The sequence below is a fragment of the Protopterus annectens genome, chromosome 11.part0 (genome assembly GCF_019279795.1).
Source record: "Protopterus annectens isolate FY-2018-M chromosome 11.part0, PAN1.0, whole genome shotgun sequence".
Lineage (NCBI taxonomy): Eukaryota > Metazoa > Chordata > Ceratodontiformes > Protopteridae > Protopterus > Protopterus annectens.
The window spans coordinates 51419459-51434210 of record NC_056745.1 but is presented as its reverse complement, the minus strand read 5'-3'; the positions used below and the strand labels follow the sequence as shown (position 1 = coordinate 51434210).

Genomic DNA, 14752 nt, shown 5'->3' with positions numbered 1-14752 from the left:
GCATCTTTACAATGTGATGAAATCATCGACTGATTTCTCAAGAACATCAGGTTTGCAGACAATTGTTTTTAGAATGAGTTATAACTCCATTTAAAAAAAAAGTCCTTGAAGTTGCCACAATCTTAACTATACACATACAATATTGAGTGACAAATGGTGAAAATAGTTTTTTATAAATATATATATATATATATATACACACACACATGTATATACATGTACATTTATTGTGTGTGTGTGTGTGTGTGTGTGTGTATATGTATATATATATATATATATATATATATATATATATATATATATATATATACTCACACACAAACACACACACACACACACACTTTTTCTTTCCTTTTTTGAAATTCTTTTAAGTACTTTGAATACTTCTCAGTGTGCTGACTGCTCAGAACACAATGCTACAGATGGAAAATATTTCTATAAAACATAATCATACTTACTTCTTCCCATTCCTCTACAATCCAGACATAATGAGCACAGCTGGAAAGCTCACAGTATTGTGTCTTGCTGGGATGGCTAGAGGAATCACACATTGCATCATTAATTTGTCCTATGCCTCGAAGGCGACAGAAGACCTTCCTTTGTTGAATTCCTGTCCCACAGGTTACAGAGCACTAATCATAATACAATGAAACACAAGTCATACATAACGGTCTTTGTCCTTATAGCTGCATGAATAGCAATTTACTCAGACTTGCATTTACAGTTACATGATATGATATGCATGCTTCACATAAATGTATCTGTGGTGAAAAGTACTGGGAGTGATAAGAAAGTATTATTTCCCAACACTGATAACGAATATGAAACAATTTCTAGTGCTGAAGAATAAAATGTTTGTGCATTAATACATTTGTGGTAAAACTCAATTCTCAAACTTAATTCAAAACAAATTAAGCTCTGGGTTTATTACGGAGAAGGTAAATTACATCTGAAATGTGTTATAAATGCAAAATACTGTGAATAATACCCTATTCTTAACAGAATATAACAAGCATATATTTTAATGATATTATGAAATGAAATGTTATAACTTGGGCAACTACATTTGCTATACTTTATACTGTGAACAGCACAAAGAACTCTCATGAACTACCCCAAGCTTTACAGAGTATAGAAGACAAGCTTGCTTCCATTTTACGGGATCCTTTTCATTAGCTTTTGCTATTTACTTCTTGCTCACAGTCATCTCTTGTACAATATGTAGATGATTCTATTGTGATCACTATCTCTGACTCTCCCTCTGGCCTCATCTCTACTACTCAGGCGGCCTTTACATCAGTGGAAACCTGGCTCACCAACAACCAGCTAATCATGAATCCCCCAAAAAAACTAAACTCTTACTCTCTCTCCCAAAAACTCTTAACCATCTGAAATCTATTTGTACATCAACATGTGTATCAGGAAGACCCATCAGAAACTAGGTCTTCTATACAGAAACAAAGTTTCACACTTCCAAAGCTAAAGTAACCCTTTTTCATACCTACCTCCTACCCAGTCAACTATATGCCTCTCAAATACTCACAAACCTTAATGCCACACTCCTAGCAATACTTAAATCAACCTATAACAAAGGTAGCCAGATTCTCTGCCCTGCATATTAACAATGACTTGTAAATACATGATATTTATATAATGTAGTTAATGCTTGGATAGTATCTTTTTGAATATTTGCTTCTGTAATTTTTATTTCTCATTGTATTGTATAATGTTCTGGAGCTTTTCTCCCCGTGCCTCCCCTGAAAAAGGGCTGTTTTCAGCTCAGTCACAATATTCCTGGTCACCAAATGTAAAATAAATAAATAAGTAAAATGTAGTTCTATCGAATGAAGCATTAATTTGACTATATATACTGTTGTAGAGAACTTCCTGTTTCTCAGCCATTTGCCTACTATCAGCCTTCCTTTCAGCACTTTCAAGTCAAAGGGGAATGTCTGTAAATGAAAACATCCTCACAACTTCCATACTTTAACAGACACCAAGAAATGGAATTGTCAAGGCTCCAAATTTAAGGAGATGATCTTTTCCATATTTCAATAATACAACTGAAAGGGACTGCTGAAGTAGCAATCACTCAGCAGTAAAATAATTAAGCAAGTAAATATGTAGATAAAGAAATAAAATTATTTCTCTTTCCTCACGCACTCCAAAAAAAAATACTGACTTGATACTCAAATGTGCATTAATAAGGGGGAATCAGTGGGAGAATAAACATTCCCTTATAACACACAATATCATTTGAGTTATTTTTCTCAGCCAGTATACTCTTAGTAAATCTTACTGACCCACCTTTTACTTATACCTTCTGTCCTTGCTGATGAATGTGACACTAGCAATAGTTACCCCCAAACAAGTAACTGAAAGAACAGTCCTATTACACCTGTATTTAACACACAGCCACTTCAGGACATACACCATTCTGCTGAAAGAAGCTCTGGTTAAACAAACATTCATTTGTTAAACATTTGACACCCATACCCTGGCCCAGCAATCAAGGAGTCTCAGTCCTCACCACTAACACCAGAGAGGACGTCTCATATATGAGGAAAGGATAACAAATACACACAGTAAAGTGCAATTTCCCTTAACAGCACACAGAGATCACAGTCAGTCCGGGGCTGGTTGCTCCCTTGCTCTCCAAGTCCCCAATAAGACTCCCCACTGGCACAGCTATAGGGTCCAGATCTCAGCCAACTGGGCAAGCTAAAATCTCCAGCACCCTCTCTGTCCAACCAGTGCTTCGTGTCCCTGCCCAAGTAGCTGACACAAACACACTTTGAGATAAGAGGTTATATAACCACACATACACTTCTGGGGAAGGCTGGCACAGGTTCTCCAGCTGTGCCCCCTTTTTCAGACTATATGGTAGTACCCTGCCACCACCCAGCTAATAATTATCAGCTACTCAAAGATCCTTGAAAGGTTGTCCAATTATTACTGTGCAATATTATTATCCAATTGGTAAGTGTGACTAAACAGTCAAAGCTTATTTGGAGTGACTTGGACAGTAAACTCTCTAAATACGCAATGCACTCTAAAGCTTAAATTATCTCTACACAAACCAGACACAGTTAAAAGGTTTTAAAATATTTAATAATAAATAATTAAAACCACAAGACAATACTTTCTACTACACAGTCTGTGCTAGTCAAGAATTTAGTGATCACACAGAAATACTTTAAATAATTCAGTAGTACAGTTCTGACATCACAGAAAAACGCTTGGTCTAATAGTTCTAGTTTCTAGCTATCTCTAAGAGAGAACACAAGTCTAAGATAACTTACGTAAGAAAAGAGGCAGAGTGCTGAGTTGGATGGTCAAGACAAAAATACTTAATGCCTTCTGATGCTCTCGGTTTAAATTGAAATTGCAGTTATGATAAACATTACATCACTCATTCACTTTCCTGGTGTTCCCAGGCTGCACATTAACTACATTTACATTTTTAACACCTCCTTGTGTTATCTTGCAGTTGGTTAGGAAGCATAGCAATAAAAATACATTTGCATGTTTAAATCTAGCAATTGGACTCTTGGTTAAAACAACAGAAAGAATGTCTTCATCTAGACGACTGGAGCCGACTTTAGATCAAAGGGTCACAACATGCTTTTACTGGGTCAGTATAACTCAATGTTGCCACATTTTTGTAACAGCATTTATTTCATTTGAGACAACAAGCCTGTGTCTTACATTGATATTTACAAATGATAGAATTATCTGCACAATTCTATCTGGCTAGGCTGGCAGCCTTCACACCCCCCCCTCCCCCGGAGAACTCAAGCTAGTTTTTCAAGTGACCCTTGAGAAATGCTGCTTGAGAGGGTTAGGTCTATCTGAGTGTACCTCACCCCATTCCCTGTCTTGACAGCCCATCTGCATTGGCATTGCTAACCCCACTGCGGTGCTGCACTGACATATATGCTTGCAACCCTAGGTTCCATCTTAGCAACTTGGCATTTTGCTGGCTGGCTCTCTTAACCATGTTAGGGGGTTGTGATCTGTCATAACAGCGAATTTCCTTCCATACAGATTTGGCTGGAGTTTCTGCAGTGTCCACACTATGGCTAGACATTACCTCTCTACAGCTGCATAGCATTCCTCCCTGGGTTGGAGCCTACGACTGAGATAAACCACTGGGTGCTCTTCCCCCTCTGAAGACATCTGGCTAAGTACAGCCCCACCACAAGGTTTGAAGCATCCACCTGCACAACAAATAATTTTCTGTAATCTGGACCGGCTAACACGGGGGGGGGGGGTCCTTCCAAAGCTTCTTTAAGTTTCTGGAATGCCTGCTCACATGCTGGGGTCCACACTACCTTATCTGTCCTGTTCTTCCTTGTCAGGTCTGTGAGGGGAGCAGCTATGGTACTATAACTGGGGACAAACTTTCTGTAGTACCCTGCTGTCCCTAAAAATGCCCTCACCTGCTTTTTGGTAACACGTGCAGGCCATGCCTGAATGGCTTCCTCTTTGGCAGGTTCTGGCCTTATCTTACCACTCCCCACTCTATGTCCTAGGTAGGAGACCTTCGCCATACCCACCTGACACTTGCTCAGCTTAATGGTCAACCCTGCCCTCTGTAGTCTGCCCAGCACCTCCCTGACATGCTAAAGGTGCTCTGGCCTGGAATGGCTGTAGATGGCAATATCATGTAGGTAAGCAAGGGCAAACCCTCCTGCTCCTGCTAGGATACAATCTACCAGCCTCTGGAAAGTCGCTGGGGCATTCTTCATCCCAAAGGGCATCTTTGTGAGCTCATACAAGCCAAAAGGAGTCACAAAGGCTGACTTCTCTGTAGCACTGGGAGTCAAGGGCACCTGCCAGTAACCCTTGGTAAGATCAATGGTTGTAAGATACTTAGCCCCACCCAGCTACTCTAGGGCCTCATCTGTCCTAGGCATGGGGTAAGCATCCGACTCTGTGTGACTATTTAATTTCCTGTAGTCCACACAGAACCTGCTGCTGTCATCCTTATTTGGCACCAGCACCACTGGGGAGGCCCAGGGACTGCTGGACTCATGAACAACACCTAGTTCCAACATCCCCTGTACCTCCTCCCTCAGAGTCTGTCTGACTCTTTCAGGCACCCTACAAGGGGCCTGCCTAATAGGCCTTTGGGGTCCTGCATCCACCTGGTGCTGCACCAGGTGGGTGCACCCTGGTTTCCCAGTGAACATGTCCCTCAAATTCCTGCAACACTGCCAGGATTTCTTGAACATGGGTAGGAGACAGCTGCTGAGACATTGCTATCCCTTCCACTGAGGTGTCAGCCTGTGCCTCATTGAGGAGATCAGTTCCTCAGATCTCCCTCAGACTCTTCCTGCAATCCACTACAAATGCTCAGCACAAGGGCCTCCCTGTCATGGTAAGGTTTCATCATGTTAACATGGTACAATTTGTGCCCCTGCTGTCTGCCTAGCAGTTCCACCATGTAGTTAACATCACTTACCTTTCTTACCACCTTGTAGGGTCCCTCTCAAGCTGCTTGCAGCTTGTTGTGTCTGACAGGAATGAGAACCATCACCTGCTGCCCCAAAGCTACTCTCTAGCTCGAGCATTCCCGTCATACCACACCTTTTTCTGTTGTTGGACTTCTGCCAGGTTCTCCTGGGCCAAGCCCAAGAGTTCCCTGAGCCTTGTCCTTAGGTTTAGGAAATTTGCCACAACAGACTCCTTGTGAAACTCGCACTAGCCTTCCCACTCATCTCAAATTAAATCTAGAGGTCCCCTCACCCTATGCCCATACAGCAACTCAAGGGGTGAAAAACGTGGATTCCTGGGGAACTTCACTGTAAGCAAACAACAGATGGGGCAAATATTTGTCCCACTCCCTCTTAAACTGATCTGCAAATGCCCGTAGTTTGGACTTGATTGTAGAGTTTAACCTCTTAACAAGACCATTAGTCCGGGGATGGTAGGGGGTGGTCTTCATGTGCTTCACCCCACAGGACTTCCACAGACATCCAGCAGGTCTGACATGAAATTGGCCCCTCTGTCAGTCAGTATTTCTTTTGAGAAACCTACCCTGCTGAAAATCTCTAACAAAGCATTTTCTACCTTCTTTGCCTCAATGGAGGACAAAGCCACTGCCTCAGGGTATCGTGTAGCATAATCCACTTCCACTAGGATATACTTTTTCCCTGTGGAACTTGGGGTACTCAGAGGACCCACAATATCCATAGCTACCCCCTGAAATGGCTCCTCAATCACAGACAAATGAATCAAAGAGCTCTCACCTTGTCTACCTTTTGGCACTGCTCACAGGTCCTGCAGCACCCTGTTACATCTCTGGAAATTCCAGGCCAATAGACGTTCTGCATAATACGCCTCTTTGTATGTTTTTATGACCATGTGACCAGCAAAGGGAATATCACGGGCTATGGCTAGAAGAGCAAGATGGTAGGCTCTAGGCACTACCAACTGCTGTACTCTTTCACCTTCTAGCTCTCCCTTCTCATGCTTTCTCTGCCTCTCTTGTTCCTCAGATTCTAGGCGTAGCAGTTTCTCATTCTCCTCACTGTCTAGATGCCTCAGTCTCTCAGCTGCTTCTAATTCCACATGCCTGGCCTCCAACTCAAGTCTCTTTAGCTCCAGCTGGATTTTTAAGTCCACTGCAGAAAGGTTGAGCTGTCCATTCTCCGAGGGTATTATATCTCCACTGCCAGTCTGATTGTCCTCCTGGTTGCTGTTTTCTGATGCAGCTTTAACCAAGGCTGCAATCAAGTCTGCCTTAGTCAGGTTTCCATGCATCAGTCCCCTAGCCTGGCACATTTCCACCAGATGGCTCCTTGTCAGCTTTTCATACTCCTCTGCTGACATGCTGCCTGCTCACCCTGACTAACTAAGCTAACAAAAGAAATAAAATAAATGTGATCTGAACTTGGAGTATTCACTGCATGGCTGTTTTAGAGTACAAAAACACCTGCAAAGCTCACTGTACACAAGCTACAGGATTCACTCTGCCCACACCACTACAAGCCAATTAGTATTTGCCAACTAATTAATATGTGATGTGGATATCCCACTGCTGCCAAACAATTAATATGAGGTGGATATCCCAACCACTGCCACCAATTAATATGTGAGAGTATCTCAACCACTGCCACCAATTAATATGTGATGCCTGTGCCCTGGCCTAGCAATCAAGGAGCCACAATCCTCACCACTAACACCAGAGAGGGCATCTCATATATGAGGAAAGGATAACAAATACACACAGTAAAGTGCAATTTCCCTTAAGAGCACACAGAGATCACAGTCAGTCCAGGGCTGGTTGCTCCCTTGCTCTCCAGGTCCTCAATAAGACTCCCCACTGGCACAGCTATAGGGTCCAGATCTCAGCCAGCTGGGCAAGCTAAAATCTCTAGCACCCTCTCTGTCCAACCAGTGCTTCGTGTCCCTGCCCAAGTAGCTGACACACACACACACACACACACACACACACACACACACACACACACACACACACACACACACACTTTGAGATAAGAGGTTATACAACCACACAGACACTTCTGGGGAAGGCTAGCACAGGTTCTCCAGCTGTGCCCCCTTTTTCAGACTATATGGTAGTACCCTGCCACCACCCAGCTAATAATTATCAGCTACTCAAAGGCCCTTAAAAGGGTTTCCACTTATTACTATGCAATATTATTATCCAATTGGTAAGTGTGACTAAACAGTCAAAGCTTATTTGGAGTGATGTGGACAGTAAACTCTATAAATATGCAATGTACTCTAGAGCTTAAATTATCCCTACACAAACCAGCCATGGTTAAAAGGTTTTAAAATATTTAATAAATAATTAAAACCACAAGACAATATGTTTTACTACACAGTTAGTGCTAGTCAAGAGTTCAGAGATCACACAGAAATACTTAAAATAATTCAGTAGTACAGTTCTGACATCACAGAAAAACACTTGGTCTAATCTTTCTAGTTTCTAGCTATCTCTAAAAGAGAACACACGTCTAAGATAACTTACATAAGAAAACAGGCAGAGTGCTGATGAGTTGGATGGTCAGGACAGAAATGCTTAATGTCTTCTGAGTCTCAATATTTAAAATGAAATCGCAGTTCTGATAAACATTACATCATTCTTTCACTTTCCTGGTATTCCCAGGCTACACTAACTACATTTACATTTTTAACATCTCCTTGTGTTATCTTGCAGCTGGTTAGGAAGCATAGCAATAAAAATACATTTGCATGTTTAAATCTAGCAATTTAACTCTTGGTTAAAACAACAGAAAAAATGTTTCATCTAGATGGACTGGAGCTGACTTTAGATCAAAGGGTCAACCCATGCTTTTACTGGATCAGCAAAGAGCACTGTTGCCACATTTTTGTAACAGCATTTTTTTCATTTAAGACAACAAGCCTGTGTCTTACATCGATATTTACAAATGATAGAATTATCTGCACAATTCTATCTGGCTAGGCATGTCTACATGTCAACATTTTGGAGGCAAGGGGATTTCCACTCGCAATTTTAAACTTTTGCACCTTTACCTTCAACCTTATGAACAACAGTAGTGACTTTCAAACATTTGACTGTAAACCAGTTAGATCTTGCCAAACTCTTAATTTATTGTATAGTTAAATTTTTTGCCAGTGACACGTTGGTAATTACCTAATTGCTTCAGAATTAATTATAAGTTATGTACACATCATAACTTGCCATCTGTATTGTCTATTTTCATTCTCCCTCACTTATGGGTTTGGTTCTGATCCTCAGATCTGACTCGGATGCATACTACAGACTTCGGATCCAACTCTCGAACTCCTGCCTCTACCCATAATGCCCCACTCCATCTCCATTACCTCAGATTGAGTTTGTTGCTCTATCTCCTAATATTAGATGAGAAGCAGAAACAGAAGATAGAAAAGATAGGGCTCAAACCTGGAACTTTATGTTCCAAACTGAGTCTAATAGGTCCTACAAGAAAAAAAAGGATGGGAGATGGATGGGAAGGAAGTTGAGGAAGAATGAAAATAGACAACACAGCCGCCTAGTTATGGTGAGTACATAACTTATACATCTGATGTTATCCTTTTCATTCTTCAGCACTAATGGGACAGAGTCCACAGCTACGTTCACCTTATGGAAGGATATTGCAGAGTATTGCTGAACCAAAGGAGGCTCTATTTCTAGATATGATGTCCAATTTGTAATGTGAGACATATGAGCCTTGGACCATGCGGCTGCTGCACAAATTTCATCAATAAATGTTCTTGACCAAAAAGACAATGATGTAGCCATAAATCTGTTACAGTGAGCTCTGGAAAGTTTTGACAACATCATACCTTTTGTAGAGTAAATCAATGAAATACAATCTGTAATCAACTTAGCTAGAGTGACTGGCCTAGGCGATTTGGAGAGAAGATACAAAAACCTGGTCTGACTTTCTAAATTGTTTTGTCCTGTGGAGATAAAAAAGTAATTGCCTGTGTATGTCAAGGAGGTGTAGTGTGTGCTCTCCTTTGTCTGCAAAATTTGGAAAGAAAACTGGCAAGTGAATGGACCAGCTAATGTTATTTGCAGACGCTACCTTAGGTAAAAAAAGAAAGGTAAGAACACAGAGAAACCCTATCTTTGTGGGAAATAATGTAAGGAGCCTTTGCTGAAAGAACCTGGAGTTCAGAAATTCTTTTTGCCGAAGTTATAGCTACCAAGAAAGCTGTTTTCCATGACAGAAAATTTTAGGTCAGATATATCTGAAGGTTCAAAGGATTTCTGTGTCAAACCTTCCATTACTACAGTAAGATCCCAAGGTAGTCAGGGATCTTTTACTGGAGGTCTTAGCAGAAATATGCCTTTCATAAAAGATTTACATAATCTTGAGGAAGCTAAGGAAAAAGATGTAGTCCCTGTGAGGAAATCTGAAATTGCTGCCAACTTTGAAGTTTAATTGTAGTACAATCTTTGAAAAGAGATGCCAAAAATTGAAGAATATCTGAAATTTGTGCAGAAAAAGGATCAATGTCCTTATCTGATGCTCATATAGAGAACCTTTTCCACTTACTTCTATAAACTTTTTTTGGTAGAATCCTTCTGAGAAGCTAAAATAATGCCACAAACTAGGGAAGAAAGCCTAGACTGTATTATTGGAAGTGGAGAAACCATGCCATCAACTTGAGGGCCTAAATGTTGGGATGTTGAATCCCTGGCGGGTGAGGTAGAAGATCCTGCGTGGGTTCCAGTATCCATGGAGGATATCGAAGATGAGATTGTAAAAAGGGGAAACATACTTACCGAGGCCAGATGGGGCAATAAGCATTACTGAGCTCTTCAGCCTGCTTGCTTTCTGCAAAAATCTTGGAATCAGCGGAAGAGGAGGATAAACATAAAGGAGATCTGAGGGCCAAGAGTCAAGAACAGCATCTCTCTGCGATTCCCCCTGAGGGGTGATCATAGTGAAATACTCGGGGCATTTGTTGTTGAGAGGAGTGGCACAGCCACAGCAAGGCTGGCCCCAATGCATGAAAATCATATTCGCCAGCACCTGATTGAGAGACCACTCGTGAGGCATCAGAATGGATCTGTTTAGTTTGTCTGCAAGCATGCTGGTTTTCCCCAGGATGTACGCAGCAATAAGAAAGCAGTCTGATGAGACCATCCATTCCCAAACCCTCATGGGCTCTCTGCAGAGAGGCCAAGATTGGGTTCATCCTTGTTTGTTGATGTACCAGACTACAGTCATGTTTTCAGCCGAAATGCAACAGTCCCCAAGGGAAGAGCATCTTGGAATGCCTGCAATGCTAGAAGGACTGCTCTCATCTCTAGGACATTGATATACAACTTCGTCTCTTGGCAGGACCATGTGCCTTGAACAGTTCTTTCCAATAAGTCTCTCCCCACCCCATCTGAGAAGTGTCCATGGTCACTGGGGCTACTGGGTTTGGAAGTATAAAAGGTCTACCCAGAAAAAGATCATCTGATTGTATCCACCAGCGAATGTGTCACTTGCAAACAGAGGTGAGCATTACTTGAAAAGACAGAGATTGATGCAGAATGGACCACTGTACAGCCAGAGGCCATTGGAGAAATTGCAGAACTCACATAAAGAAGCATGCTAGAGGAAGTAGCACTATGGCAGCTGCCACTGATCCCAAAGCTTGAAGCACTAATCTTGCTGTTGTAGATGAATGAGAGAGGATAGCCTGAACCCAATTCTTGACTAAGATAAAGTGATGGATAGACAAGGATGCAATTTGCATAGATGTGTCTAAAACTGTCCCGATGAATTCCAGGCTGTGAAATGGTGCAAGTTTTGATTTGGCGATATGTATCGTAATGCCCAAGTAGTCGGAAATCTGGAGCAAACAGTCCCTAGCTTGCTGAAGTTGATGTTTTGATGGGCCAGTCAGAATCCAATATAGAAACACCTGGGATCTCTTCAGTCTCAAGTGAGGTGAAACTACTACCATGCATTTGGTAAACACCCTTGGGTGCTGTCGTGAGTTCAAAGGGTAGAGCTCTGAATTGGTAATGACTGGCTCCCAACCAAAAGAGGAGATGTCTTCTGGATCATCTGTCTATTTGGATAGGATAGTATATATCCTGAAAATCTACACAACACATCCAATCGTTCTTGTGTAGAAAAGGTAGAATGGACTGAGCCATGACCATTCAGAACTTTGCTTTCTTTACATAGTAGTTCAATTTGCTTAGATCCAAACTGGGTCTGAGGTCCCATTTTCTGCAGCACTTAAAAGAAGTTTGAATAAGTTCCAAATCCTATTTGGTCTGGCAGGACCGTTTTGGATGACTCTTCTAGCAGCTTCTGAATTTCTTGTGGTGAGGCCTTTCTCTGACTGCATGGAACATTGGGAAGTTTCTTGCTTTAACGATGAGGAAGAAGGGAAAATTGTATGAAATAGCCTCTGGGTAATATCCTTAGCACCCATGAATCTTTTGTGATGTTTGTCCAGGTGTCTAGGTGCAAAGAGAATCGATCCTAGACTGCCTCCAGAGAAGGGCAGTCGGGCAGCACTTCAGGAGCACTGATAGGGCCTATCCGAAAAATAATCTCTAAAGCCCTGGTTTTACAGGCCTCCTCTGCATCTAGGGTGACATCTGCAATTAAAATTCCCTCCTCTGCCTCTAGAGAAATTTTCCTTGTTTTTAATTTCTCCAAATCTTTTGGGTTTCTAATACCATGACGGGAAAGGACCCCTTCCTAAGTCAAAGTATGATTAAAGTTCATGAAATTAGTATTGATTCAATTTTTGATGTCAGCCAGAAGTGCTCTTTGTAGCACCCACAACGTGCCCAGTAAAGGCACCTTCTGCAACTTGTACGAAGTTACATGCATCAGTAACATATCTGGGTACTACTGTATAAGACCCATTGCTCCTACTACTACTGGAACTGTCTTGGTATCTTTCTTTCTCATTGCCCTCATTTCTGCCTGTAAATCATGGTACTTTATGACTACATAAGACACTGTAGTCACTGGGTGCAGCAATTTCAATGATTAATGCTACTTTGGTCTTATTTTCATGGACTACTATATCTGGTTTTCTTGCATCTATTTTTTGAACTGTTGGTAATGGATGATCCCATGTAATATAAACTTCACCATTTAATATGATGCTTTGTGGTTCATGTTTTCAGTACTTTTTGGCTACTTCAGTATTATAATGTTTGCACAATCTCCAGTGCTACAGTCTTGCCATGTTATAATGCCTTTCGGTATACAGTCCTTCTGTCATCAGTATATCACAATCAGCAACCTACATTTGTCTGTTTCTCCCACATGTTCAATGGACTTTGTAAACCAACATGTACGTAGTCCACTATCTTGAGCTTCCAATATTAACCTTTCATCTTTTGGTTTAAATTCGCCTCTCCTTAACCATTCCTGTGTTCGATCCTGATCAACATGAGGTCGCTCCAAGAGTTTTCTGAACATGCAACTATATTTATGCATTTTCCACATTTCTTGCCTTTTCATCTGATCCTTCACCTTATATTATTTCTTTTGTTTTTTTTTTTTTTGCCACATTCAGCTGCTACTTGATTTTTATCTACTTCTGGTTTAATTTCCATTCCTGTTTGTTGCAGATATGCTTCTGCAAAACTAAGCAGAGAAGTCATCTTAGACTTGTTTTCCTCATGTTTCAAAACTTTCACTACATTTGGGTCTTGTGAGGTCAGCAGATATGTATGCAGTCCCACTATCACATACCTATACATGTAATCAATTTCGAGGAGCCCCATACCTCCTTCAGAATGGAGAATACATAATCTTGGTATACACTGACTTTTATAAATAATTTGATGAACATGAAGCATCCTTCTTGTTTCCTGTCCAAACTAATCTACAAAACAGAGAACTATAAACACACTAGATGCAAAGAACATTGAATAACTGAATGAACACTGAGCTGGATACAAAACAAACTGTCTTTAATGGTAAAACCACATCTGATAAGCGCTTTCGTCCAAAACTCAAAACCATAAGGACTTCATCAGATAGATTAGTCAATTCATTATGCATTTAAATAACAAAGAATTAAAATTAGCTAGCCAATCACCATTGTTATACAATTAATTGAATCAAACACTATTTAAATTTCATAAACAGTTCAAATTCACCTTTCTCTTTAAGATTCAACTTCCCTAAAAAAGCCAACCTTTGTAAAAACATCTTTCCTACTATAAACCAGAATTATATTCCTTATATAAAACAATTAAACTATCTAGTTGAAAAAAAACTTTCGAACTGTTCCTAACATGGATGAAGTATATAAAATATGAAATGATTAAAAAATGTTTTACCTATCAAGTGCTCTTAACCTCAGTAGACAATAAATAGAACAGTATTCATTCAAACCCGGCCATGTGAAGGCATTCAATTTTAGTTGCCTTAAACTTATTAATCAGGTAATATTTCATACCATTTACTAAAAAAACTGTCACTCAAATTAATCTTACTGCAGTAGGGACATCTACCACATTTTGTCGTTTTCCTTATATGATTATTATGTTGACTGTTAATTCTTCCTAGTATGTTCTTAAAATTCATCCCTTTCCAAAAAACAATTTTAGGAATGTACCCTACTTTACTTCTAATATTTTTGTCATTCATCATAATAGTCCAATTTTTTGTAAGAATCCACCTTAGTAGTCTGTGATCACTACTAAATGCTTTTTTTTTTTTTAAGAAAATTTTATGAAATATTACCTGACTAACAAGTTTAATTGTGTTCAAAAACATAATATATTTAGCTTTGTGTCAGAACTGTTCCTGTTTTTACGTGGGAAAAATGGAGCGTAGGTTTAGAGACAGGATTTATAAACATGAGTACAGTATTAGGAAAAGGAAGGACAATAATGCTTTAGCTAGACATGTTATGGATTTTCCTGACCATACATTTAAATACATGGCCATTAATGAGATTAAAATAAATCCAAGAGGTGGCCCATCAGGCTTATACCTAGTGAAAAAGGAATTATTATGACAACTAAAACTGAATGCCTGCACATAGCCAGGTTTGAACGAATACTGTTCTATTTATTGTTTACTGAGGTTAAGAGCATTTGATAGGTAAAACATTTTTTAATCATTCCATATTTTATATAATTCATCTATTTATATATATTTTGTTAGGAACATTTAGAAAGTTTTTTTTCAACTAGATAGTTTAATTGTTTTATATAAAGAATATAATTCTGGTTTATAGTAGCAAAATGTTTTTTTTTTACAAATGTTGGCTTTTTTAGGGA

The 14752-nt window shown here is 40.1% G+C and overlaps 1 protein-coding gene across 1 annotated transcript in view; it reads right to left on the bottom strand.

The window, feature by feature from the left end:
* The window catches only part of ADAMTS20 (ADAM metallopeptidase with thrombospondin type 1 motif 20), a 3636702-nt gene that overhangs the window by 617171 nt on the left and 3004779 nt on the right, over nt 1-14752 (bottom strand). Inside the window, exon 30 of the mRNA XM_044087413.1 lies at nt 459-632. Coding sequence (XP_043943348.1) covers nt 459-632 — 174 coding nt within the window. The remainder of the gene's footprint in view (nt 1-458; nt 633-14752) is intronic.